At 47.3% G+C, this 25,305-nt stretch overlaps 1 protein-coding gene across 2 annotated transcripts in view; it reads left to right on the top strand.

Moving 5' to 3' along the window:
• Positions 1-25,305, top strand: part of XRN1 (5'-3' exoribonuclease 1) — a 278,851-nt gene that overhangs the window by 226,180 nt on the left and 27,366 nt on the right. The window contains exons 33-43 of one of the 2 annotated variants that reach the window (XM_075340782.1): positions 642-725; positions 2,407-2,496; positions 2,606-2,717; positions 2,982-3,040; positions 6,357-6,449; positions 6,560-6,688; positions 7,502-7,616; positions 7,718-7,905; positions 8,310-8,423; positions 9,478-9,592; positions 13,778-13,923. In XM_075340782.1, coding sequence (XP_075196897.1) covers positions 642-725; positions 2,407-2,496; positions 2,606-2,717; positions 2,982-3,040; positions 6,357-6,449; positions 6,560-6,688; positions 7,502-7,616; positions 7,718-7,905; positions 8,310-8,423; positions 9,478-9,592; positions 13,778-13,923 — 1,245 coding nt within the window. The remainder of the gene's footprint in view (positions 1-641; positions 726-2,406; positions 2,497-2,605; positions 2,718-2,981; positions 3,041-6,356; positions 6,450-6,559; positions 6,689-7,501; positions 7,617-7,717; positions 7,906-8,309; positions 8,424-9,477; positions 9,593-13,777; positions 13,924-25,305) is intronic. The other variant, XM_075340781.1, reaches the window with a different exon arrangement.

Raw genomic sequence — 25,305 nt, 5'->3', positions numbered from 1 at the left:
CTGCACACTTTCACGAAACACTATCAGGTGCATACCTATGCTTCGGCAGATGCCAGCCTAGGTAGGCGAGTCCTTCAGGCGGCGGTTGCCCACCTGTAGGAAGGGGCCGTTTTACGGCTCTATTACGAGGTATTATTTTACCCACCCAGGGACTGCTTTTGGACGTCCCAATTGTCTGGGTCTCCCAATGGAGCGACAAAGAAGGGAATTTTGTTTACTTACCGTAAATTCCTTTTCTTCTAGCTCCAATTGGGAGACCCAGCACCCGCCCCTGTTCCCTTCGGGCTGTTGTTCTTTGTGTACACATGTTGTTCATGTTGAATGGTTTTCAGTTTTCCGAACTTCCTTCGGATTGAATTTACTTTAGACCAATTTATAAGTTTCCTCCTTCCTGTTTTTGCACCAAAACTGAGGAGCCCGTGATGCACGGGGGGGTGTATAGGCAGAAGGGGAGGGGCTTTACACTTTTAAGTGTAATACTTTGTGTGGCCTCCGGAGGCAGAAGCTATACACCCAATTGTCTGGGTCTCCCAATTGGAGCTAGAAGAAAAGGAATTTACGGTAAGTAAACAAAATTCCCTTCTTTAGTCCCAAGTGATGGTTGTCTTACTGTCATTTTTCTTTTCTGTTATGTATCAAAGCAACCTAATGAAAAGCATCATTTTCCGGATATTGCGTGCTTTTCACAGACAGCAGTTATCTCCTCTGGAAGTCAGAAACAGAAGGCAAGTTCATTTCAGTGGTATTTTCGGTATAGTCTGCCAGTTGTATAATCTTTAGAGATAAATGGCCATGTCAGTAGTCCATAGCTGCCAGATAGAAGCCCTCCAAATTGCCTCCTTCTATCCTGGATCCCCATTGCCTGTTGTAATTAGTGGGCACGGCGCAATATAATGTGTATCTCATGCTCCGGCAATGTAACGTTGGGTCTACAAATCGTAAGACCGATCGGACACGGATGTCAGGACTCCCGTCCAACTGGACCAGGCTCCTGCAAATTTAGACTTTAATCTCTATTTTATACATTAACCCCTTAACGACCGCGGGTGGTAAAATTTATGTCCTAGCAGTCATAGGGCTAATCTCTCTCTGCTGCTGCCGGCAGCAGCGGGAGATCGGCGCACATCTCAGCTGATTTTATACAGCTGAGATGTGTGCCTGGTAGGTCAATAAGTGACAGCGCCATTATAATCGCAAGCCCGGTAATTGTTTACATACCGCCATTACCGGAAGTCTCACGTGACTTCCAGTGGTTGTCATGGAGCACAGGGTCATGTGATGACTCCTGTAGCTCACTTGACTCACTTACTGTTTCACCCGGCCCAGAGCTGGGTGAGACAGGAAATGAGCATATCTGCTGTTCACAGCTGTGTAGTTGTGATCAGCAGATATGGCACAGCGATCAGATTGTTAATCCATATAGTCCACTAGGGGACATAGTAAAATAAAGTTTCAAAAAAGTTTTAAAAAATAAAAAAAACCTAAGTTCAAATCACCCCCTTTTCGTTGCATTGAAAATTAAAGGGTTAAAAAAAATTAAAATATACACATTTGGTATCGCCGTGTTCAGAAATGCCCGATCTATCAAAATATAAAATCAATCTGATCGGTACACTGCATAGCTGCAAAAAATGACAAACTCCAAAATGACGTTTTTTTTGGTCGCCACAAAAGCAGGAGATCACAACGTAGCATCTGTACAAAAGTGGTACCATTAAAAACGTCAGCTCGAGACGCAAAAAATAAGCAATCACTGAGCCATAGATCCCGAAAATTGAGTATGCTACGGGTCACGGAATATGGTGTAAAAAGGTAAGGCACTTTTTTCAGACAAACGTCAGGGTTTTTTTTAACCCCTTAGATAAAAGTAAACCTATACATGTTTGGTGTCTACGAACTCGCACCGACCTGAGGCATCACACCCACACCAGTTTTTTACCATATAGTGAACATTGTGAATAAAATAGCTCAAAAACAATAGTGCTATCGCACTTTTTTTTGCAATTTTTCCACATTTGGAATTTGTTTTGCAGTTTTCCAGTACACTATATGGTAAAACTCATGGTTTCATTTAAAAGTACAGCTTGATGACCATATTGACTGAAAAAATAAGTTACATCTCTCGGAAGAATAGCGGGAAAAAAAACCCCTGAAAACGCAAAATCGGCCGGTCATGAAGGGGTTAATATAAATGATCTCTTACAGTAGTCATAAAGAGAAAATATTTTCTCCCAATATTGGCTTGTATTATTAAAGTGTGAGTGTGTTTTCCCACTTGGTACTGAAAAGTAGGCACTATTAGGTGTAATAATGATTCCATTGAATGCCAAGACCATTGTTATTGGGTCTATACATTGTGGGTTTCTAAGTATCAATATTTTGATTGTTTGGTTTTTTCGTTCCCAGCAGAAGCACGATGATGAATTCAGCAATGTGTGGCAATCCTTGCAAGGTGTCGGGAAGCCACAGTATGCGCCCCACTCAATGAATGACCAGGTCTGTTACTATCGGTGTGAAATGTTGGCTTTGTGTCTCATGTCTTTCTCTAGTCCCCCCCCACACCTTAACCAAAGATTTAGTATATATGTTTATATATGTTTGGTAGAGTCTACCTCAGGAAAAGAAGCCTGGCCAAAATATGCACCAGTACCCCAATTCAGCCAACACTGAGAACACCTCAAAGTGCCAGCGGAAAAAACATGAATTTGTGAATACTGGTAAGTGAATAGTGATTATTGAGGAACCATCTATCATCATCATCAGGCGAAGACATAGCACAAAATATTTCCCAGATCTTCTAATGTGTATCATCAAGTTCCCCTATAAGCTCTTCTGAATTAAGCCTCCTTTGGTGGCACTAGAAATATCAGTTGTGTGATAGAACAGTTTAATCGGGTTACTTGCTCCCCTCAGACATGCCCTGAAATGCCCATTCACGATATGTAAAATGACAACGTACATCTTTATCATGTCCACTGTAGGTAAACAAGGCTTTGAGTTTCATAAACCGGAAAACCGGCAGCTGGATGTAACTACACAGGTGAGATAATGCCTCGAGCGATTATGTGCAGCCATTGTTTGTATTCAATAAATTGTGTGATCTTTCATGATTTTATAACCATTCTGCGTATTTACAACCTGTTTAAAAAATGAGGTTCAGAAATCAAAGAGCAGCAGAAGCTCTGTCATTGTCACCTTGCTGCCGCACAGCCTATATACCGGACCCTGATCCCTATACACCAGGCTGCTCCTTTCAGGCGCCAGCACAGCTTCTCCCTGGTCTCATAGACTCTTCCTGCCTTTTCTTATCCCCTGGCACCAGTATTAACCCTTTTGCCCAGCCTCTGCAAAATATTCCGACTTTAGACTACCTTAGGATCATTTTGCCTTGATAAAGGGTCACCACTGTGCCGAAACGATGGCAAACTGGCAGTTTGACTTTTTGCAGCATATATCACACACATTTTAAAAAAAAAAAAAAAACCTCCTCCTACCCATACGTGTGCCAGAAATATTTCTTTCTATTATACTTATTATTTTTCTGAGCATCGGCTTTACATGGTTGCAGCGGAGCCATATCATATTTATTTTGTGATGTGCGTCAGTTGTAGGAGTTGATGGGTAGGAAAGTGCGTGGCTCGGCAGACCACTCAGTACATATCCAAAAAATGAGGAAAGCAGTAGGACAGTACAAAACATGTTCACCAAAAGTTTTTAATTATCCATATTGTCTTTCCTCCTCCTCACTCATCTCCTTCAACAAGCCATTCCATCAAACTCGATGGTTGCTTACTCTCCCCAGTCTCACAAGCTCGTTGCCTTGGAGTGACCCTCGACTCTGCTCTATCCTTCAAGCCACACATCCAAGCCCTCTTCAACTCATGCCGATTACACACTCAAAAACATCTCCCAGATCCGTGCTTTCCTTAACCAAGAATCAGCAAAAACATTAGTGCATGCCCTCATCTCCCGCCTCGACTACTGCAACCACCTGCTTTCTGGCCTCCATTCCAACACTCTTGCACCCCTCCAATCTATCCTAAACTCTGCGACCCGCTTAATCCACCTCTCCCCTCGCTACTCCCCAGCCTCGCCACTCTGCCAATCCCTTCACTGGCTTCCCATCACCCGACGACTCCAGTTCAAAACACTAACCATGACATACAAAGCCATGCACAACCTGTCTCCTCCATATATCTGTGACCTAGTCTCCCGGTACCTACCTGCACGCAACCTCAGATCCTCACAAGATCTCCTTCTCTGCTCTTCTCTTATCTCCTCTTCCCACAATCGCGTACAAGATTTCTCCCGTGCATCCCCCATACTCTGGAACGCTCTACCTCAGCACATCACTCTCCCTTACCGTGGAAAGCTTCAAGAGGAACCTCAAGACCCACCTCTTCCAACAAGCCTACAACCTACAATAGCCCTCAGTCCAGTACACCACTGCGCAACCAGCTCTGTCCTCACCTATTGTACCATCACCCATTCCCTGTAGACTGTGAGCCCTCGTGGGCAGGGTCCTCTCTCCTCCTATACCAGTCTGTTTTGTACTGCTAATGATTGTTGTACGTATACCCTCTTTCACTTGTAAAGCGCCATGGAATAAATGGCGCTATAATAAATAATAATAATACTGAAATAATTAAATTAAGGGAAGGTCAGACCTTGTTCTTGGGCTGTTTTTGAGCCGAGCAGTTTAAAGGGAAGCGGTCACCAGTTTTTTGCCCTATAAGCTGCGGCTACCACCACTACTAACATGCTGTATATAAAACCCCAGGCTGCTGTGTAGAACATGAAAAACACTTTATAATACTCACCTAAACCGGTCGCTGCGGTGGATGTGCCTCAGATGGGTATCTTTGTCCTCTGTGCCGGTGCAGCTGCTTTCGGCCGTCTTTGTTGCCACCTCTGTCGTCCTCTCATTAAAGCACCGCTCCAGCATTTTTTCTTTTTTTTTCCCCTGCTGGAGTGGTGCTTTAAAGGTAACCTGTCACCAGTTTGGGGGCCTATACGCTGTGGCCACCACCAGTGGGCTCTTATATACAGCATTGTGACATGCTCTATATAAGAGCCCAGGCCACTGTGTAGAACGAAAAAATTACTTTATAATACGCACCTAAACGGTATCTGCGGTGGAGTTGGGTCAGATGGGCGTCTTCGTTCTCCGGTGCCAGCACCTCCTCTTTCGGCCATCTTTGTTGTCCGTCTGAAGCCGGGGTGCATGACTCGTCCGACATCATCCACACTCGCCGGCATTCAGGTCCTGAGCAGGCGCAGTTTGATCTGCTCTGAATAGGTCAGAACAAAGTATTGTAGTGCACATGCGCAGGACCGGCGAGTGTGTATGACGTAGACGTGTCATGCACTGCGGCTTCAGGAGCAGGACGTAGATGGCCAAAAGAGGCAGCACCGAAGGATGAAGACGCCCATCTTAACCACATCCACTGCAGTGACTGGTTTAGGTGAATATTATAAAGTGTGTTTTTTTATGTTCTACACAGTTGTCTGGGCTCTTATATACAGTATTCTAACATGCTGTATATAAGAGCCCACTGGTGGTGGCCGCAGCTTATAGGGCAAAAAACTGGTGACCGGTTCCTTTTAATGTCTTTATGCTGTGTAATGGGATCCATTAGTAAATGATAATTCACACACTTAGGTCCAGTGTAACGTATATATCACCATTAGTGTTCAGCGAGTACTATCCTTCTCTGGTGCTCTGTACTCGTTAAGTTGGATGCTCGGATGCACCTGAGTATAATTGAAGTCAATGGGGGACTCAAGCATTTTTCCAGAAGATCTCCTCTTTGACTTCCATTATACTTGGGTGCTCGAGTCTCGCCCATCCAAACATCCAACTGCTCTTAATGAGTACTGTGCCACCCGACCACGGTAGTGTCGCTCATCACAACTCACCATGTGACCGCTTTTTGTACTTTTACTACTGCTTCCCTGAGTAATTTGTGGGGTTTTTTGGTTTTTTTTTATTATTGTTAAGTCCACTATACACTGTCAAAGATATTAGCGCCTTTAGTGCAAATTTTTATGGTCTTTGCAGGGTGGTGGGGCTCATGTGATTCTCTGGGGCGTGTCTTTAGGCTGCTCTGCATAATTACCCTAAGAAAGCCACCCCTTTGGTAAAGACCATATTCTACAAATTAGCACAAAATAAAAAATTCCATACTTCTATAACTGTATGGTGGATTTATAAAAAGAAAAACAATGTGATACTCAGGGGACCGGCGGAAATAAAATAATTAAAACTAGCCGCTTTTCACCTAGTGACAGGTTCTCATTAACATTGAAAGAAGTTTAAACTGCTGATAAAATAGGCATCTGTTTGCATTATGTAGAATGTCTCAGAGCCTGAAACACACTTCAGGCTATTGAAGAGGAATGAGCCGATAGAGGCAGCGCGTGGTAGTGCCGGCACCAATGAAGGAAAGGTAATACTGACTTCAATCACAGGAAGAATTGCCTCTACTCCCTGTCTGAGTTGATTTTGCGCTTTGAGCCAATGCAGCAAACGTAACAGGTGACGTCCTCTTCTTCACAGCCAAATAGTGAATTTGAGAACCTCTTTGCATCTTTGAAGATTGCTGGAGAAGAGCAAGCACAGTCTGCACCCATTGTGGAGGCACAGAGTACTTCTGAAGAACATTTGTCCCCACAGTCCTTTGCTATGGTAAGGTTGTGGCACATTTGGTACCTTACCAGAACAGTAAAATTAGGTGGATGTGGGACGTGAAGACTCATAGCCTTTGTAGGATTGGTGATCAATGTTTGATCAGGTCTAGAGCCTCTGACAATTGGTACAATTAAAGGGAATCTGTCATCATCGTTCTACACCCCAACAGAATACATGTCCATGTTGGTTTGATAATCCAGATTAATGGATGGGGGGATATTATGGTGTGTAAGTGCTGCTCCAGCACAGAGAAATCTTCACAGTACGCTCCCTGATTGACAGTATTGCCTTCCAGCAGTCAAACGAGTAACACATAAGTGGAGCTGTCAGTGAAGGAGAGGATGGTGGGCAGTAATGAAGACAACTGATGCACTCACCGTGTGTCGGCTGCTCCCAATGTACATCCAACTTCTTTAGGCTATATATTCTGAATAAGATTTCTCAGCTGGAGTAGCTCTTTGGGGCCATACAGCTATCCATTACCTTGTTTTTTCGAGATGCACAACTATGTATTATTTTTTCCACGTTAAGGGTCCCCTTCATTATTTTCTCATGCACAGTGACTCATCTGTTGTGTCTGCATCCTGCAGCTTAGTCCCATTGTTCTTAGGATGGCTGTGCTGTTGTGGCCATGTAAACCATGAAGTAGACATGGCGCTTAGGTTGTGTCGTCAATGGGCCGCCTGCCTCAAGATAGGTCGTCCGTGTTTAAATCCCAGATAACCTTTTTCAGAAAGGGACACATCTTTGATTGAAACTTATGTCTTGGTACTTATTACAGAGTGAATTTACCATTATATTCCTTCTTAGAAAGGGACGCAAATGTTAAAAGAGATCTTGAAGATTGATAGCTCTGATGGTCCAGAAAAGCAGAGAGATGTCAAAAAAGATCCTGCTGCCCAGCGAAAACAAACCAAGCAGATGGGTATGTCCTCACCTCTTCATAATGATGGAAGAAACTGAGTCTTTGTATATTTCAGTGTGCTTGTTGGAGGCAGTGTTGTTGATTGTGTACTTATTGTATAGCTGCTCATATGAACAGACCACATGGCTCGGGACCACTGTTAAATACCCCAAATCCAGAACTGCTGCGTCCACCTCTGCTTACACCACCATTAGCCACACCTTTGGCCCCAGCAGTAGCCGAACTTTGCCGCATCTGTTCCCTTGTTGGAATGCATCCACCAGAGTTTTCACTCCTGCGGACACCACAGGTACAGTTTATCTTGGAATGGGTAACCCATTATGATTTGATTTTTAGTTTTTATAGTTTTGTAGTGTTGCTGAACAAGTCCCGCATGATATCCTAATGAGAACCCCATTGCCAGTATCTTTAGATCGCTGTGATATTTAAAACCTGGAGTTACATTATACTCGGTGTGTGATTAATTCTAACCACTATATGTAAACGTGTTCCCTTGTCAGACTCGCTCATCATTATTTCCTGTTATTCTGTATATCCCAGCCTTTATTTTCTCTGTTTCGCACTTGCAAACCATGATATATTGGTTTATGTAGTTGGTTTTAGTTGAAACCCTATGGACGTTTACCATTCGTCTGATCTGACTGAAGGTATGTTTGTAGTGTGTATAATTAATTTTTTTTTTTCTTTTTTCAGGCGTTGACAGTCTGTCAAGTGAAGCTGTCAAATGGTTTGGTCCTACATGGACCCCAATGTCATGCTGAACATGAAGCAAAAGAAAAGGCTGCCTTTTATGCATTGCAGAGACTGGTAAGTAAATACATATCTTAGCTCATATATGCAGTCTGTTCTGAAAACCAATAAGTAGTTTTAATAGGATTCAGGAATATATGTAACTAGATTAAGCTGATTAGCTAATTAGAAATGTTGATACAGAATATGGGTTTTCATACATTAAACATTAGAGACAAAGTCCTGACACAACAGCAGCAAAGTATATTTTATCCTAGGTTGTCAGTATGAATCTTATGGACATATGTTTTTCAATTAGGAGGGGGATTAAAGGGAGTCTGTCAGCAGGTTTGTGCTACCTCATCTGAGAGCACAATGATGTAGGAAAGGAGATTCTGAATCAAACAGTGTATCACTTAGATTACTGGCTGCAGTCGTTCTGACACACTCTGAATTTTTAAATTTAGTCATTTTACCAAGCCCAGGGAGGTGTCCCCACTTATACTAGGCTCTCCTTAGAGATCGTACATTGACAGTAAAGTATCAGTCACATGAAGAGGACGTGCCAGACTGCCATGCAGAGATAGCTAGTCGTAGCAGTGATAATCACCAAGTGATTAAGCCAATACTTCAAGTAAACAGCAGCATGGAGCCTGATTAAGAGAGGCATAGTTGATTTTTGTTTTAACCCCTTTTTAAACCTGGATCTAGGTTTTTACATGGAGGAATGACATTCTATAATTAGAGATGTAGGGGAATTAACAAGTTCTGTCATCTCTTGTCAGTAGTTGCCTTTTGTTCTTGAGTTAATATATTCACAAAGATATTTTGATGTGCAAAGCCCTTGTACACTTGTGGCAGTTGTGTGATATTTTATTATATAAAATTTGACAGACATTGGGCCAGCTTTAGTTGCAGTGGGCTATAAGTTCAGCTTTATGGCCATGATGATTCTCAGAACACAGTCTACACGCTCTTGGCGGTTTTGCCAGTGTTTCACCATTGATCATAGATTTGTCAAATATAACAAGCACTCTGAGATAAGCAGTCACCTTTTTATGCTGATTTGTATTCTGCTGATGCTCTGTTTTTGTGTTTTTTGTTGTTGTTTTTTTTTTACCCTTTTAATTAGGGCTCGCTTGGAGCAAACTATCCTCTGCCGCCACCACCGCCTCTCTTTTCAAATTTTCAGCCTCTAGGAACAAATATACCTGCAGGATCACTGCCAGTGTTTCCCCAGCCAGCACGTAAGTCATGGCCTTCAGCTGGGTCTGCTTTATCCAAAAGATATTTGGTTGTAGCTTATTTACACGAGCATGGAGCCTTTAAAGGGAACCTGTTAACACTTTTTTTGGCTAGAAGTTGCGGCCACCACCACCGGACTCTTTTATATACAGCATTCTAACATGCTGTATATAAGAGTCCAGGCCGGGGGGATATAACATAAAAAAACACTTTATAATACATACCTAACGGTCAAGCTGTTGGGCCTTATCGGCGTGTCCGGTGCTGGCGCCACCTCTTTAGGCCATTTTTGTGCTCCTTCTCTAGCCGCGGTGCATGACTGGTCTGACGTCATCAACACTCGCTGGCATTCAGGTCCTGAGCAGGCGCAGTTTGATCTGCCCTGAATAGGTCAGAACAAAGTATTGTAGTGCGCATGCGCGGGACCGGCGAGTGTGTATGACGTAGACATGTCATGCACCAACATGTCATGCACCGCGGCTTCAGAAGGAGGACGAAGATGGCCGAAAGAGGAGACGCCCATAAGACCCACCACACGACTGTTAGGTAAGTAGGTGGTGGTGGCCGCGGCTTATAGGCCAAAAAAGTGGTGACAGGTTCCCTTTAAATTGAACGATAATCGTGCTTGAGCGTTGGTAAAAATGGGAGTTCCATGATTATCTTGCGGATCACTCGATAAACAAGCAATACGCTCACTCATTGGGTGAAGTTTCAACTTTTTCAGCAGTGCTTCATCCTGTGTAAGCATGTCTCTTCCCCCGAGAATAATGGCAGCCTATGTGCACTGAGTGGATTAGTATAGAGCGCTCAGTGTGGTGTTTGCTTTGCTCTGCCTGTGTAAACAGCAAAACTGCCAATCAGTAAGGGGTGCTTCACACACAGCGAGATCGCTGCTGAGTCACGGTTTTTGTGACGCAGCAGTGACCTCATTAGCGATCTCGCTGTGTGTGTGATACTGAGCAGCGATCTGGCCCCTGCTGTGAGATCGCTGCTCGTTACACACAGCCCTGGTTCGTTTTTTTTATTGTTGCTCTCCTGCTGTGACGCACAGATTGCTGTGTGTGACAGCGAGAGAGACGAAATGAAACGAGCAGAGAGCAGGAGCCGGCATCTGGCAGCTGCAGTAAGCTGTAACCACGGTAAACATCGGGTAACAAAGGTGGTTACCCGATATTTACCTTAGTTACCAGCCTCCGCCGCTCTCACACTGCCAGTGCCAGCTCCCTGCTCTCTGCACATGTAGCTGCAGTACACATCGGGTAATTAAGCCGATGTGTACTGTAGCTAGGAGAGCAGGGAGCCAGCGCTAAGCAGTGTGCGCGGCTCCCTGCTCTCTGTACATGTAGCTGCAGTACACATCGGGTAATTAAGCCGATGTGTACTGTAGCTAGGAGAGCAGGGAGCCAGCGCTAAGCAGTGTGCGCGGCTCCCTGCTCTCTGTAGATGTAGCTGCAGTACACATCGGGTAATTAAGCCGATGTGTACTGTAGCTAGGAGAGCAGGGAGCCAGCGCTAAGCAGTGTGCGCGGCTCCCTGCTCTCTGTACATGTAGCTGCAGTACACATCGGGTAATTAAGCCGATGTGTACTGTAGCTAGGAGAGCAGGGAGCCAGCGCTAAGCAGTGTGCGCGGCTCCCTGCTCTCTGTACATGTAGCTGCAGTACACATCGGGTAATTAAGCCGATGTGTACTGTAGCTAGGAGAGCAGGGAGCCAGTGCTAAGCAGTGTGCGCGGCTCCCTGCTCTCTGCACATGTAGTGACGTTATGATCGCTGCTGCGTCGCTGTGTTTGACAGCTAAGCAGCGATCATAACAGCAACTTACAAGGTCGCTGTTGTGTCACAGAAAATGGTGACGTAACAGCAACGTCGTTGTCGCTGTCGCTATGTGTGAACCCAGCTTTAAAGTTAACTGATCAGAGGGTTTATCGTATACAGATTTTAAGTAATCATCCTGCTTTTATAATCCTGTAATCTAGCAATGCTGATTCACACATGTGTTGGGAATACAGTGCCTACAAGTAGTAGTCAACCCCCTGCATATTTAGTAGGTTTGAGAAGATGCAAATAAGTTAGAGCCTGCAAACTTCAAACAAGAGCAGGATTTATTAACAGATGCATAAATCTTACAAACCAACAAGTTATCTTGCTCAGTTAAATTTTAAGAAATTTTCAACATAAAAGTGTGTGTCAATTATTATTCAACCCCTAGGTTTAATATTTTGTGGAATAACCCTTGTTTGCAATTACAGCTAATAATCGTCTTTTATAAGACCTGATCAGGCCGGCACAGGTCTCTGGAGTTATCTTGGCCCACTCCTCCATGCAGATCTTCTCCAAGTTAACTAGGTTCTTTAGATGTCTCATGTGGACTTTAATCTTGAGCTCCTTCCACAAGTTTTCAATTGGGTTAAGGTCAGGAGACTGACTAGGCCACTGCAACACCTTGATTTTATCCCTCTTGAACCAGGCCTTGGTTTTCTTGGCTTTGTGCTTTGGGTCATTGTCTTGTTGGAAGATGAAATGACGACTAGTGATGAGCGAGTACTAAAATGCTCGGGAGCTCGAGGCTCGGGCCGAGCATCTCAAAATACTCGTGTACTCGGCCCGAGCACCGAGCCCAATGTTATCCTATGGGAGACCCGAGTATTATTCTGACATGACCCCCGGCAGCATGTAGAAACCATAAAACTGTAAATTAAAAAAAAAAACGTGCGTGTGTGTGTAAGCGTGCATATATATATATATATATATATACACGCGGAGTGGAGTGCGGGAGGGGCCGTAGCCGAGCGGGGAAGTGTCGGGCTAAAGGCACGGTCACGCTGTGTGGGCTGGCCAATCACTGCAATTCCACAACAGGGCTGTGGCATTGCAGTGGTCTGCCAGCCAATCCCTGCATAAGGGATGGCTGTAAAAAGAGCGCCAACATGAAGACCACGAGTACAGCACGAGTATCGCGAGATTACTCGGTCCCCGCCGAGTAGCCCGAGTACATTGATACTCGTGCGAGTACCGAGTAGTAACAAGCATACTCGCTCATCACTAATGACGACCCATCTTAAGATCCTTGATGGAGGAGCGGAGGTTCTTGGCCAAAATCTCCAGGTAGGCCGTGCTATCCATCTTCCCATGGATGCGGACCAGATGGCCAGGCCCCTTGGCTGAGAAACAGCTTCACAGCATGATGCTGCCACCACCATGCTTGACTGTAGGGATGGTATTCTTGGGGTCGTATGCAGTGCCATCCAGTCTCCAAACGTCACGTGTGTGGTTGGCACCAAAGATCTCGATCTTGGTCTCATCAGACCAGAGAACCTTGAACCAGTCTGTCTCAGAGTCCTCCAAGTGATCATGAGCAAACTGTAGACGAGCCTTGACATGACGCTTTGAAAGTAAAGGTACCTTACGGGCTCGTCTGGAACGGAGAACATTGCGGTGGAGTACGTTACTTATGGTATTGACTGAAACCAATGTCCCCACTGCCATGAGATCTTCCCGGAGCTCCTTCCTTGTTGTCCTTGGGTTAGCCTTGACTCTTCGGACAAGCCTGGCCTCGGTACGGGTGGAAACTTTCAAAGGCTGTCCAGGCCGTGGAAGGCTAACTGTAGTTCCATAAGCCTTCCACTTCCGGATGATGCTCCCAACAGTGGAGACAGGTAGGCCCAACTCCTTGGAAAGGGTTTTGTACCTTTTGCCAGCCTTGTGACCCTCCACAATCTTATCTCTGATGGCCTTGGAATGCTCCTTTGTCTTTCCCATGTTGACCAAGTATGAGTGCTGTTCACAAGTTTGGGGAGGGTCTTAATTAGTCAGAAAAGGCTGGAAAAAGAGATAATTAATCCAAACATGTGAAGCTCATTATTCTTTGTGCCTGAAATACTTCTTAATACTTTAGGGGAACCAAACAGAATTCTGGTGGTTTGAGGGGTTGAATAATAAATGACCCTCTGAATAAACTTTTCACAATTTAAAAAAAAAAAATTCTTTTTTGCTGCAGTGCATTTCACACTTCCAGGCTGATCTACAGTCCAAATGTCACAATGCCAAGTTAATTCCGAATGTGTAAACCTGCTAAATCTGCAGGGGGTTGAATACTACTTGAAGGCACTGTATACACATTGTCAGCAGCTCTGTAGTAAAATTGCTATGCCCGATGTTTAATACAATGACATTCTTTCCATGCAGCCAACATCATGCCTTCTGCACCTCATATGTTTGGTGCCGTTCCCTGGAGACCGACAGTACCATTTCATAATAAAACCTATTTCCAAGGATCTTACCCTGGACATCTGCCAAATGCTGGAAGCCACAACCAATTCATACCACTACAAGTAAGAGATTCATGTTTGTACTTCAAAGCACCTGTAATATAGCCGATATAGGTACAGTGGATATAAAAACTACACACTCCTGTGAAAATGCCAGGTTGAAAAATCATTGGAGAACTTTTCCACTTTGTGACGCCCATAATCTAAACTGAAATCGTGGGTGAGAAAATATTAAAATAACAAAACTAAAATAATGTGGTTCTTTTCAGAATTAGGCAATCACATTTAAAACCTTCATCACGGCAGATTTTTTTTTTTTTATTCTTTGCTTTTTTTTTTCTTTTTAATTACTCATTTCTTTGTCGCTCTATTGGGAGACCCAGACAATTGGGTGTATAGCTACTGCCTCCGGAGGCCACACAAAGTATTACACTTAAAAGTGTAAGGCCCCTCCCCTTCTGCCTATACACCCCCCGTGGGATCACGTGCTCCCCAGTTTTCATGCTTTGTGCGAAGGAGGTCAGACATCCACGCATAGCTCCACTGTTTAGTCAGCAGCAGCTGCTATGTCGGATGGAAGAAAAGAGGGCCCATACTAGGGCCCCCAGCATGCTCCCTTCTCACCCTACTTTTGTCGGCGGTGTTTGTTAAGGTTGAGGTACCCATTGCGGGTACGGAGGCTGGAGCCCACATGCTGCTTTCCTTCCCCATCCCCTTAGGGCTCTGGGTGAAGTGGGATCTTATCGGTCTCCAGGCACTGAGGCCGTGCTCCATCCACAGCCCCTGGGAATCTGCTGGACATGGAGCTGAGTATCCTCAGGGACATGGCCCTGCTACGTTGAGGTACTCTGTGTCCCCATAAAGGGGACCGCGCACAGACACACGGCAGCACTGCTGGGTGTGTTAGTGCGCCAGGGATGGCGGCGCTGCCCGCACTGGTGCCATCGCACACTACAGCGTGCTGGGTGTGTTAGAGTATTGAGGGACTGCCGCGCTAACCGCCGCTGCCATTTTTATCTCTGGCGCAGCTGGGACTTGTGGTGCGCCGGGGACTTCCGCGCCGACCAGGGCTTATATGCCGGGCCGCGCTTATCACTCTAGTCCCCGGCTTTTGCGGCCTGCTCTCACTTCGTTACCGCCCACTGGCCTGCCAGTCAGGGTAAGGGCGTGACGCTGCACAGCACGGCAGCGCTGAGAGATGGAGCATGCTTTGCATACTCCACCCCTCTCACTGTACACAGTGTGAAACCGGATTCCCGCACTTTCTGGGGCACGCCCACGGCCTCCTCCTCTACACAGGACGCCGGCAGCCATTCATGTCAGTTTTTTCTGTGACTGAGAAAAGAGACAAGTTTGGGAAGACCCTGGCAGGGATTCTGGTGGTCACACACCCGCTGTGACCGGGCGGTAAGCAGCACCTGTGGTGCTGACCCCACTAGCGCCGAAATGCACATATAGATATATGCTTGTACGCTATACATTGCACTGTTCGGTCGCACTTTTGGATTTTGGCTATATACCCTCCTTGATGGTTCGGGGGAGATAACAGCATATCGTCTGTGAAAAACAAGGGTGCAGAAGCACAGGTTTTTCTATGCAGCCTGTACAGCCTGTACAGCATGTACGGCTATACTGCCGGCAGGTTCCACGGACCCCAATTGTATGCAATGCACGGCCCTTGTGGAACTTACTCAGCCGGAGTCTCTGCTAATGGTCCAGGTGATGGGGACGGAGTTTGCAGTATTTACTTCAGACTTTCTGAGACTATGGCTAACATACTAGAAGCCTTGCAGTCCAGACCGGTCCCTCAGACCATGGGCTCTGTTGATTCATTGCCCCTGGTCCCCCCCCCCCCCCAGTTGGTACAACAAGGTGCTCCTGGAGTATCTCTGGGATCCCAGGGTGAGGGGTCTGACTCGGACCGCAGTCCCAGACCCCCTAAGCGACCTCGCTGGGAGCATCCCTCGACGTCACCGCATCATTTCAGGGTCTCAGCATGGGGACACTCTCTATGATAAGGCGGAGGTATCTGATCAGGATTCTGATCCTGAGAACGTTCTCTACCTGGATACACCTGATTGTGACACCGTAGTGAACGATCTGACGGCGTCCATCAATCATATGTTGGTTATTTCTCCCTCAGCTCCTACGCCTGAGGAGTTAGCTTCTCAGCAGGAGAAGTTCCGTTTCATGGATCACTCTGACTTCAGGGAGGCAGTCCAGAACCACCAGGCTTGTCCAGATATCGTTTTTTCAAAACGCCTTAAGGATACACGTTATCTCTTCCCTTTTGACGTTGTCAAGGGCTGGGTTCAGTGTTCCAATGTGGACCTCCTATCTCCAGCGGCTAAATCCTTAGTTGCAGTGGAAGATATGGCTTCACTCAAAGATGCCACTGACAGACAGATGGAGCTCTGGTTGAAATCCATCTATGAAGCTATTGCCGTGTCTTTGCTCCAGCTTTCGCAGCCGTCTGGGCGCTCCAAGCGGTCTCAGCGGCTCAAGCGCAAATTGAGGCAGTCACACGTATGTCTGCGTCGCAGGCTGCGTCTTTAACGTCTCAAACGTCAGCGTTTGCGTCATACGCCATTAATGCTGTCCTGGACTCGGCGAGCCGGAAGGCGGTTGCGTCCGACAATTCAGTGGTAATACGCAGAGCCTTGACAATTGGTTGTGGGAATGGAAGGCAGATTCTGCTTCCAAAAAAGTGCCTAACCAGTTTGCCATTCTCTGGCGACCGCTTGTTTGGTGAGCGACTGGATGAAATCATCAAACAATCCAAGGGAAAGGATACATCCTTTCCTCAGGCTACACCGATCATACCCCAACAGAGGAGGGGACAGTCGAGGTTTCGGTCCTTGCGGGGCGCAGGCAGGTCCAATTCTCCTCGTCCAAAAGGCCTCAGAAGGATCAGAGGAACTCCGACGCGTAGCGGTCTAAATCACGCCCTAAAAAGACCGCCGGAGGCGCCGCTACCAAGGCGCCTTCCTCATGACTTACGGCCTCCTCACACCGCATCCTCCCGCTCTCCCGCTTTTGCGACACCTGGCTGCCACAAGTAAAAGACCGTTGGGTGAGAGACATTTTGTCTCACGGTTACAGGATAGAGTTCAGCTCTCGTCCTCCGACTCGATTCTTCAGAACATCTCCGCCTCCCGAGCGAGCCAAGGCTCTGCTGCAGGCGGTGGGCATTCTGAAGGCAGAAGGAGTGGTGGTCCCGGTTCCTCTTCAGCAACAGGGTCACGGTTTCTACTCCAACCTGTTTGTGGTTCCAAAGAAGGACAGGTCCTTCTGTCCTATTTTGGACCTAAAACTGCTCAACAAACACGTAAGGACCAGGCGGTTCCGGATGGAATCCCTCCGCTCCGTCATCGCCTCAATGTCCCAAGGAGATTTCCTAGCATCGATCGATATCAGGATGCTTATCTCCACGTACCAATTGCTCCTGAGCATCAGCGCTTCTTGCGCTTCGCCATAGGAGACGAACACCTTCAGTTCGCGGCACTGCCGTTCGGCCTGGCGACAGCCCCAAGGGTTTTCACCAAGGTCATGGCTACAGTAGTTGCGGTCCTCCACTCTCAGGGACACTCGGTGATACCTTACTTAGACGATCTGCTGGTCAAGGCACCCTCTCAAGAGGCATGCCAACACAGCCTCAACGTTACTCTGGAGATTCTACAGAGTTTCAGGTGGATCATCAATTTTCCAAAGTCAAATCTGACACCGGTCCAATCGCTGACATATCTTGGCATGGAGTTTCTTACTCTTCCAGCGATAGTGAAGCTTCTGCTGGACAAACAGCGTTCACTACAGACAGGGGTGCAATCACTCCTTCAAGGTCGGTCACACCCCTTGAGGCGCCTCATGCACTTCCTGGGGAAGATGGTGGCAGCAATGGAAGCAGTCCCTTTCGTGCAGTTTCACCTGCGTCCTCTTCAATGGGACATCCTACGCAAGTGGGACAGGATGCCGACGTCCCTAGACAGGAACGTCTCCCTCTCTCAAGCAACCAAAGCTTCCCTTCGGTGGTGGCTTCTTCCCACCTCATTATCGAAAGGGAAATCTTGCCTAACCCCGTCCTGGGCGGTGGTCACGACGGACGCGAGTCTGTCAGGGTGGGGAGCGATCTTTCTCCACCACAGGGCTCAGGGTACGTGGACTCAGCAAGAGTCCTCACTTCAGATCAATGTTCTGGAGATCAGGGATCTGAATTCAGTCGGACAACTCCACAGCGGTGGCTTACATCAACCACCAAGGTGGGACACGCAGTCGGCAAGCCTTCCAGGAAGTCCGGCGGATTCTGCTGTGGGTGGAAGCCACAGCACCCGCCATATCCGCAGTTCACATCCCGAGCGTAGAAAACTGGGAAGCAGACTTTCTCAGTCGCCAGGGCATGGATGCAGGGGAATGGTCCCTTCACCCGGACGTGTTTCAGGAGATCTGTTGCCGCTGGGGGATGCCGGACGTCGACCTAATGGCGTCTCAGCACAACAACAAGGTCCCGGCATTCATGGCGCGGTCTCACGATCACAGAGCTCTGGCGGCAGACGCCTTCGTTCAGGATTGGTCGCAGTTTCAACTCCCTTATGCGTTCCATCCTCTGGCACTGTTGCCCAGAGTGTTACGCAAGATCAGGTCCGACTGCCGCCGCGCCATCCTAGTCGCTCCAAAATGGCCAACGAGGGCGTGGTACCCGGATCTGTGGCATCTCACGGTCGGCCAACCGTGGGCACTACCAGACCGACCAGACTTGCTATCTCAAGGGCCATTTTTCCTTCTGAATTCTGCGACCCTCAACCTGACTGTGTGGCCATTGAGTCCTGGATCCTAGCGTCTTCAGGGTTATCTCAAGACGTCATTGCCACTATGAGACAAGCTAGGAAACCAACGTCCGCTAAAATCTACCACAGGACGTGGAAAATTTTCCTGTCGTGGTGTTCTGCTCAGGGTATTTCTCCCTGGCCTTTTGCCTTGCCCGCTTTTCTGTCCTTCCTTCAATCTGGACTGGAAAAGGGTTTGTCGCTCGGCTCTCTTAAGGGACAAGTCTCAGCGCTCTCTGTGTTTTTCCAGAAGCGCCTAGCCAGACTTCCACAGGTACGCACGTTCCTGCAGGGGGTTTGTCACATCGTCCCTCCTTACAAGCGGCCGTTAGAACCCTGGGATCTGAACAGGGTGCTGATGGTTCTTCAGAAACCACCATTCGAGCCAATGAGGGATATTCCTCTCTCACGCCTTTCGCAGAAAGTGGTTTTTCTAGTAGCAGTCACTTCACTTCGGAGAGTGTCTGAGCTAGCAGCGCTTTCATGCAAAACCCCTTTCCTGGTGTTTCACCAGGACAAGGTGGTTCTACGTCCGGTTCCGGAATTTCTCCCTAAGGTGGTATCCCCCTTTCATCTCAATCAGGATATCTCCTTACCTTCTTTTTGTCCTCATCCAGTTCACCAATGTGAAAAGGATTTGCACTTGTTAGATCTGGTGAGAGCACTCAGAATCTACATTTCTCGTACGGCGCACCTGCGCCGCTCGGATGCACTCTTTGTCCTTGTCGCTGGCCAGCGTAAAGGGTCACAGGCTTCCAAATCAACCCTGGCTCGGTGGATCAAGGAGCCAATTCTCGAAGCTTACCGTTCGGCTGGGCTTCCGGTTCCCTCAGGGCTGAAGGCCCATTCTACCAGAGCCGTGGGCGCGTCCTGGGCTTTGAGGCACCAGGCTACGGCTCAACAGGTGTGTCAGGCGGCTACCTGGTCGAGTCTGCACACTTTCACGAAGCACTATCAAGTGCATACCTATGCTTCGGCGGATGCCAGCCTAGGTAGACGAGTCCTTCAGGCGGCGGTTGCCCACCTGTAGGAAGAGGCCGTTTTACGGCTCTCTTACGAGGTATTATTTTACCCACCCAGGGACTGCTTTTGGACGTCCCAATTGTCTGGGTCTCCCAATAGAGCGACAAAGAAGAAGGGAATTTTGTTTACTTACCGTAAATTCCTTTTCTTCTAGCTCTAATTGGGAGACCCAGCACCCGCCCCTGTTTTTTTGTGTACACATGTTGTTCATGTTGAATGGTTTCAGTTCTCCGATATTCCTTCGGATTGAAGTTACTTTAAACCAGTTTATAATTCTTTTTCCTCCTTCTTGCTTTTGCACCAAAACTGAGGAGCCCGTGGGAGCACGGGGGGTGTATAGGCAGAAGGGGAGGGGCTTAACACTTTTAAGTGTAGTACTTTGTGCGGCCTCCGGAGGCACAGCCTATACAACCCAATTGTCTGGGTCTCCCAATTAGAGCTAGAAGAAAAGGAATTTACGGTAAGTAAACAAAATTCCCTTCTTCTTATTTCAGTAATTCTATACAAAGTGAAACTCACACGGTATATTATATAGTCATTACAAACAGTGATTTATTTCAAGTGTTTATTTCTGTTAATGTTGATGATTATGGCTTACAGCCAATGAAAACCCAAAAGTCATTATCTCAGAAAATTACAATTACCACAAAACACATGCAAAGGCTTCCTAAGTGTTTAAAATGGTCCCTTAGTCTTGTTCAGTAGGCTACACCATCATGGAGAAGACTGCTGACTTGACAGATGTCCAGAAGGCAGCCATTAACACTCCACAAGGAGGGTAAGCCACAAAAGGTTATTGCTAAAGAATCTGGCTGTTCAGAGTGCTGTATCCAAGCATATTGATGGAAAGTTGAGTGGAAGGAAAGTGTGTGGTAGAAAAAGGTGTACAAGCAACCAGGATAACCGCAGCCTTAATAGGATTAAGAAAAGGCGATTCAAAAATTTGGGTGAGAAACACAAGGAGTGGACGGCTGCTGGAGTCAGTGCTTCAAGAGACACCACACATAGACATATCCAGGACATGGGCTACAAGGAGAAAAAACTGGACTGTTGCTCAGTGGTCCAAGGTGCTTTCAGATGAAAATAAACTTTGCATTTCATTTGAAAATAAAGGTCCCAGAGTCTGGAGGAAGAGTGGAGAGGCACACAATCCAAGCTGCCTGAGGTCTAGTGTGAGCTTTCCACAATCAGTGTTGGTTTGGGGAGCCATGTCATCTGCTGGTGTAGGTCCACTGGGTTTTATCAGGTCTAAAGTCAGTGCAGCGTCTACCAGGAAATTTAGAGCATTTCATGCTTCCCTCTGCCGACAAGCTTTTTGGGGATGTAAATTTCATTTTCCAGCAGGACGTGGCACTTGTCCACACTGCCAAAAGTGCCAATACCTGGTGTAATAACCACAGTATCACTGTTTGATTGCAGTCCAATCTCGCCTGGCCTAAACCCCACACACTCTATGGACTCTACAGACTCTATTGACACAGACTGTCAAGAGGAAGATGAGACACCAGACCCAACAATACAGATGAGCTGAAGGCTGCTATTAAAGCAACCTGGGCTTCCATAACACCTCAGCAGTGCCACAGGCTGATCGCCTCCATACCACGCCGCATTGATATAGTACAGTATTTTTCGGACTATAAGACGCACCGGACTATAAGACGCACCCTTGTTTTAGAGGAGGAAAAAATAGAAAAAAAATAAAATTAAAGTAATAGAATGTGGTCATGACACAGTTATTTTACTGCTGACCGTGTTAGAGGTAATATCCCCAAATTCTGTCCTCCTATCCCCCATTCTGGGTACCTTCCAGGTATATATGGCCCCCATCGTGGAATATGTATGTTCCCCATCATTATATGTGTGATCCTCCAATCTGGTGTGTGTGTGTGTGTGTGTGTGTGTGTGTGTGTGTGTGTGTGTGTGTGTATATATATATAGTTATATTGTGTGTGTATATATAGTTATATTGTGTGTGTGTGTGTAGTTATATTGTGTGTGTGTATATAGTTATTGTGTGTGTGTGTATATATATAGTTATATTGTGTGTGTGTATATATAGTTATATTGTGTGTGTGTGTATATATAGTTATATTGTGTGTGTGTGTATATATAGTTATATTGTGTGTGTGTGTATATAGTTATATTGTGTGTGTGTGTATATAGTTATATTGTGTGTGTGTGTATATAGTTATATTGTGTGTGTGTGTGTGTATATAGTTATATTGTGTGTGTGTGTGTGTATATAGTTATATTGTGTGTGTGTGTGTGTGTGTATAATATATATATATGATCCAACCCCATCCAGGTGTACAGTAATGCCTTTATATACTAGATTATTTATTGCCTTACTTTTACTGATGTGATGCTCACCATGCTTCAGTTTGGTCCTGGCATTAAAAATAAAGTCTCCCATATCTCAAGGACCTGCAGTGATGTAATGGAGAGGCGGGGCACTGTGCTGCTCTTGCCCACCCCTCTGCATTACATCACTGTAGGTCCTTGTCAGCTACGGGAGACTGTTTCTATTGCCGAGGCAGCAGGAGCAAAGTGAAAGTAATTTGAGCCCTCAGCACAGACTGCGGCTGTGCTGTGAAGGTACGCCGTGCTCTGGCCCGGACACTGCAGTGATCTGCACTTCCCCCGGGCCAGACATGACTGCAGCGGCCCCCTGCTCCTGCCTCCTAAACAGCGGACACAGTCTCCCCAGCCGCTGCAGGAAGCCGGGGGTTGGAGAACCCACACGTGACCGCTGTTTACATTAAACTATTGATTAGCTGCTCCTCACCCCCGCTGACTGCAGAGAGAGGTGGGCAGTGAGCAGCTAATGAATATTCACTTACTTTAAGCAGCGGGCACACATGGTTTCTCCAGGGCTGGCTTCCTGTAGCTGCGACCCTCCCTGTCTCCTGTGATCCCACTGCATAGCGCTGACTCGCCACAGCTCCCTACCCCTCAGCTTCAGATCATAAGACGCACCCCACACTTTCCTCCCAAATTTGGAGGAAAAAAAGTGCGTCTTATTTTCCGAAAAATACGATAATTCATGCAAAAGGAGCCCGACCAAGTATTGAGGCATTTACTGCACCGACTTTTTAGTAGGCGCCAACATTTCTGAGTTCAAAATAATTTTTGCAGTTGGTCTTATATAATCTAATTTTCTGAGATAATGACTTTTGGGTTTTCATTGGCTGTAAGCCATAATTATCAAAATTAACAAACACTTGACATAGATCACTGCTTGTAGAGACTATATAATATGTTTCCTTTTCTTCATCATTCCTTATGGGAGACCCAGACCATGGGTGTATAGCTTCTGCCTCCGGAGGACCCACAAAGTACTACACTAAAAAGTGTAGCTCCTCCCTCCTAGCATATACACCCCCTGGATAACCAAATATAGCCAGTTCAATGCTTTGTGTTCAGGAGGCACACATCCACACATGCATTCTCATCTGATTTTTGATTTTAAAGAGTTTGAAGAAAAGCGGGTCCAAGTCTGGACTCCCGGCATGTCCCTTCTCACCCCACTGTGTCGGCGGTGCTGTTAAGGTTGATTTACAAGGCTGGAGCCTTACATGCCGCGCTCCTTCACCATCCCTCGGGCTCTGGCTTGAAGTGGGAGCCAACACGGTTCTCACTGCCTTGCAGGAGACCGGTCTCCATCCGCAGCCCTCTCAGGATCCTGCCGGACGGAGCACTCGTCCCTCAGGGACCTGGCCCTGCGTCTCATAAGCTAAGTATTTGAGACGTTATTGGGGGGTCCCTTGTACTTTTATTGTGGGGAGAGTGTGTTCTTTAACTTTGCTGTGATTTCCGGCCGGTTCTCTGGTTTTCACCTGAGAACCGCGCCGAGGGTGCCTGCTCGCCGGCCGCATTGAAAAATTTAGGCCCCGGCTTCGCCTGCGGCCTACTTTCGTTTTCACTGCCCCTGCATGTCAGTCATGCAGAGGGACAGTGCGGCTCCGCCCACCGGCCGTTCGGCATAGGGGAGGACACTCCTCTCTGAGAAGATGTTTCCCTCCCCTGTATATCTCCTTGGCCCTCCGGATCCCGCTCTTTGACTAGGCCCCGCCCCCTATACTCGCTCCGGCGCCATTTTCTCAGCGTTCTGCAGACTGGTCGGCGCTGCTGCAGCATCTCTGCTAATCTGTCTGGGGGTCCGAGCTGTGGGATCCGGAGGGCACACAAACTGGCTAGTAAGCCACAACCTCCGGTTGTGGACCTTTCTTATACACTCTCTGGGGGTCATTCTGGCTCAGAGCCCCCACCTCAGCAGCATGTCTCACACTAGGAGCAAGACTGCAAGGCTGTACTCCATATGCACTGCATGTAAGCTCGTACTGCCTGAACCGAGCACATATCCACATTGTGATGCCTGCTCTAACATGATGGTGCCTCAGCCTGGAGTCTCCCCAGTGGTCCCTCAGGCTGCTCCGGCCCCGGTGGCTGATCCCCCGGCTTGGGTAGAATCCTTCTCTAAGTCTATCTCCCAGTCTTTTGCCGACTCCATGGGAGAGTTGTTCCGGACTCTGCTGAGCATGCATCAGCCCCCTTCTCAGGGTGCCTCTGCTGCTACGGCTCGCTCTGCAGAGCTCACAGAGGATTCTTCACCTGCTCCCAGACCCCGTCCTCCTAAAAGGAGACGCAGGGTCCCCTCGCCTTCCTCGTCCCGCGGCTCTGATTCCAGAGCTGACTCGCAGGACGAGGACGATGCCTTTACAGGGGGCTCGGACACTACCTCCATGTGCCCCATTGATCTGACAGAGGGTGAAGCAGATGTTAGTGATTTGATTGCGTCCATTAATTCTGTACTGGACCTCAATCTGCCAGTATCAGAGGAGCAACCCTCTCTGGCAGAAAAGCACCAGTTTACCTTGCCTAAGAACAAGGAGTGTGTTCTTTAACCACTCCAGTTTTCAGGCCACTGTGGCCAAGCCCAGGGCCTGTCCTGACAAACGCTTCCCAAAGCGTGGTTCTGATGACCGTTTTCCTTTTCCACCTGAGGTGGTCAAGGAGTGGGCTCACTCTCCAAAGGTAGACCCTCCGGTGTCTAGAATCTCAGCCCGGACAGTTGTATCAGTGGCCGACGGCACCTCACTTAAGGATCCCACTGACCGCCAGGTTGACCTTTTGGCCAAATCTGTATATGAGGCGGCAGGGGCCTCCTTCTCCCCATCTTTTGCAGCAGTGTGGGTTCTCAAGGCCATCTCTGCTTCTCTGGAGGAGATGCATTCCCTCACCAGGGACTCCATGCCTGAAATGGTTGCCTTAACTTCTCAGGCTTCGGCCGTTTCATCCTACGCCATGTCTGCCATGCTGGAGGCTTCTCACCGCACTGCGGTGGCTTCGGCTAATTCCCTCGCTATCCGCAGGATCTTGTGGCTTCGGGAGTGGAAGGCAGACGCTTCTTCAAAGAAGTACCTTGCTGGGCTCCCATTTGCTGGGTCCAGGCTGTTCGGTGAACAATTGGACGAGATTATTAAGGAGGCTACTGGCTGGAAGAGTACTTCCTTGCCACAGACTAAAGCCAGGAAACCTATCCAGGGCAGGAACCAGTCGAGGTTTCGTTCCTTTCGTTCCTCAAACTGGTCGTCCTCTAGGC

This window comes from Anomaloglossus baeobatrachus, chromosome 3, assembly GCF_048569485.1.
Source record: "Anomaloglossus baeobatrachus isolate aAnoBae1 chromosome 3, aAnoBae1.hap1, whole genome shotgun sequence".
Classification (NCBI taxonomy): Eukaryota; Metazoa; Chordata; class Amphibia; order Anura; family Aromobatidae; genus Anomaloglossus; species Anomaloglossus baeobatrachus.
This window is presented reverse-complemented; position numbering and strand designations above follow the sequence as displayed.